The sequence below is a fragment of the Zingiber officinale genome, chromosome 1A (genome assembly GCF_018446385.1).
Source record: "Zingiber officinale cultivar Zhangliang chromosome 1A, Zo_v1.1, whole genome shotgun sequence".
NCBI classification, from domain to species: Eukaryota; Viridiplantae; Streptophyta; class Magnoliopsida; order Zingiberales; family Zingiberaceae; genus Zingiber; species Zingiber officinale.
In genome coordinates this window covers 188,662,390-188,664,558 of record NC_055987.1, presented here as the reverse complement: position 1 = coordinate 188,664,558, position 2,169 = coordinate 188,662,390, and the positions used below count along the sequence as shown (strand labels likewise).

The 2,169-nt window shown below is 43.8% G+C and overlaps 1 protein-coding gene across 1 annotated transcript; it reads right to left on the bottom strand.

Annotated features, from left to right (window-relative positions):
• Nucleotides 1-922: 922 nt before the first annotated feature.
• Nucleotides 923-1,502, bottom strand: LOC122013592 (calvin cycle protein CP12-1, chloroplastic-like). The gene has a single exon (XM_042569852.1). It carries the CDS (start codon nt 1,442-1,444, stop codon nt 1,058-1,060), a length of 387 nt encoding a protein of 128 aa, XP_042425786.1. The 5' UTR covers nt 1,445-1,502; the 3' UTR covers nt 923-1,057.
• Nucleotides 1,503-2,169: the final 667 nt, after the last annotated feature.

The following is a 2,169-nucleotide window of genomic DNA, read 5'->3' as shown; positions in this document are numbered from 1 at the left end:
GGAGATCAAACACTATCCCCAAAGGTAAGGGACTAACCGGAATGGATCTGCTGGCGCAGCACAATCAGAGGACGTCGGCGCCCATGGGAACAAATCAGTCGCGAATGAATCCAGGCAATCACTGGATCATGGGAACACGCACCCAATGTCACCGTGAGGGAGAGGCCGCGGATGGAAGATCGGGAACAAGGTACTGGATAGGCAGCGCTCAGGTGGCGCTCAGCAGCTTGGAATGATCCGCTGGACTCGATCCCAGCGATGGTAGCTAGGGCTTGAGATGGGAAAAGGAGTCAGAGATGGGAAGCGGCAACGAACACGAACGGCGGCGTCGATGGCTGGAAGCTATAGGCACCGGTATCTCACAGACAAGGTGCCACGATGACGCGTGAAGGTGAGATCGCGGTGGAAGAAACCTCTCCGTCGGTGATCTAGGGCAGAGACACAAGAGAGAGGAAGGGAGAAGAGGGTGTCAGTGGAGCACGCGGAAGGAAAGACTGCTGCCCGGCGATGAGCTCGTGGAGATCGGCGTGGTGGTGTGGACCAACGCCGACAATGAAGGGGTTGGAGGAGCAAAATCGGAGAAAGAAACGAAGGATCGGGGAAAAATGAGAAGGAATTGGGAAAAATCGATTAAATACGTAGGTTTAGTTTAATCAAATCCAAATAGTTCTATGATGACATTATCAAAATTTGTCATCATAAATAGTCTAAAATGATATTTTAATATTTAAAATAATCTCTTTTGATATATGTCATTATAAATTATTTATAATGACATTTAAAATTAAATGTCATAAAAAAAATGTCATAATAGATGATATTCTAGTAGTGTACAATTCAAAATTATATCGAAATTGTATACTATTTAGAGTTAATTAGTGCACAAATCTGCAAAATATTTATCCAAAGACTAAACTGAAACTAAGATTAAAGGCTGAACAGCAATTGATAGACATAATCGTTTACATCAATCTACATCAACTTTAGATGTTTAAAATAGCTAGCTGTAAATGCAAAGAAGTGCGTTGCATGCTGTTAGCGCGCGCTGAGTCCTTGATCAGGTGTCGTAGGTGCGGCACTCGTCGGTCTCGGGGTTGTCCTTGCAGTAGTTCTCGAGGGGGTCGGAGTTGGCCTTGAGGGTGTCCCTGGCGTGGCTAGCCGCCGCGCTGAGCTCCTCCACCTCGTCCCACGCCGCCGCGCACTCCCCGGCCACCGCGTCGCCCGCGCACGCCTCCTCCGCCTTCTTGATGCTCTCTTCCACCTTCTTCGATATCTCGGACGGCGTCGACGGCGCGCTCGCCATCACCCTGCAGCCTCGCCCTGCCACGCGGCGGTGCGACGGTTGCAGTTCGATCCTAATTACGGACCTCGGCGTCACCTTGACGACGGAGACGGCTCGAATCGGGGCCGAGAGACTGACGCCGGCCGCCGCCGCTGTTGCCATGCTGTTAACTTAGCTCGCCGGATTAATGGTACCTTGGGTGAGTAAGAAAGATCGGGGGTATTTGATTGGCTGCGTGGGCGTTGGAGGACACTCGTTTCTTATCTTCTTCCCGCAAACTTGGAGCCTCCACATCCACACGCTTGTAGATATTTTGTTAGTACAAACGGTGAAACAATGTCAAATCTTTGGAAATGTCGGGGATTTTTATTGGGGGTGGGAATATAGATATGTCATTTTATAATTTGAGAGGAATATTTATTTTACTTATTATAAGGCTGCTCTAATAAATTAAATACAATATGTATAAGATTTAAATGTTACAAAATTGTTTTCTTTTTATCAATTCATAGAATATGTATTTATATATTTAGTTATAAAAATGGTTTTTAGATATCAATTTCTTTCATAAAATAATTATTTTATATTAGTTTAGTTTTGAGGGTTAAAGGCATATACGTCCCTTAGTTTAGAGATGGTTGAAGGAGAAGTTTAGGGTTTAGGGTTGAAGGAGATATTTGAACATAGTGAGTGATATATGTTTACTCTCACGTTAAAAATGAAGGAGAAGTTTAATAAGCTTATTAAAAAATGTACATCAAATATATTGTATTATTGATGATCAAGTGGAACATATTTATACATATAAATTAAAGATAGACACTTGGGGCACGTGGACACAAATTAAAATTCTTAATTATGGACACAAATTAAAATTCGAGTGACAC

Excerpts from the sequence above, each read along its gene's own strand:
- LOC122013592 (XM_042569852.1), bottom strand. The coding sequence starts at position 1,444 with ATGGCAACAGCGGCGGCGGCCGGCGTCAGTCTCTCGGCCCCGATTCGA.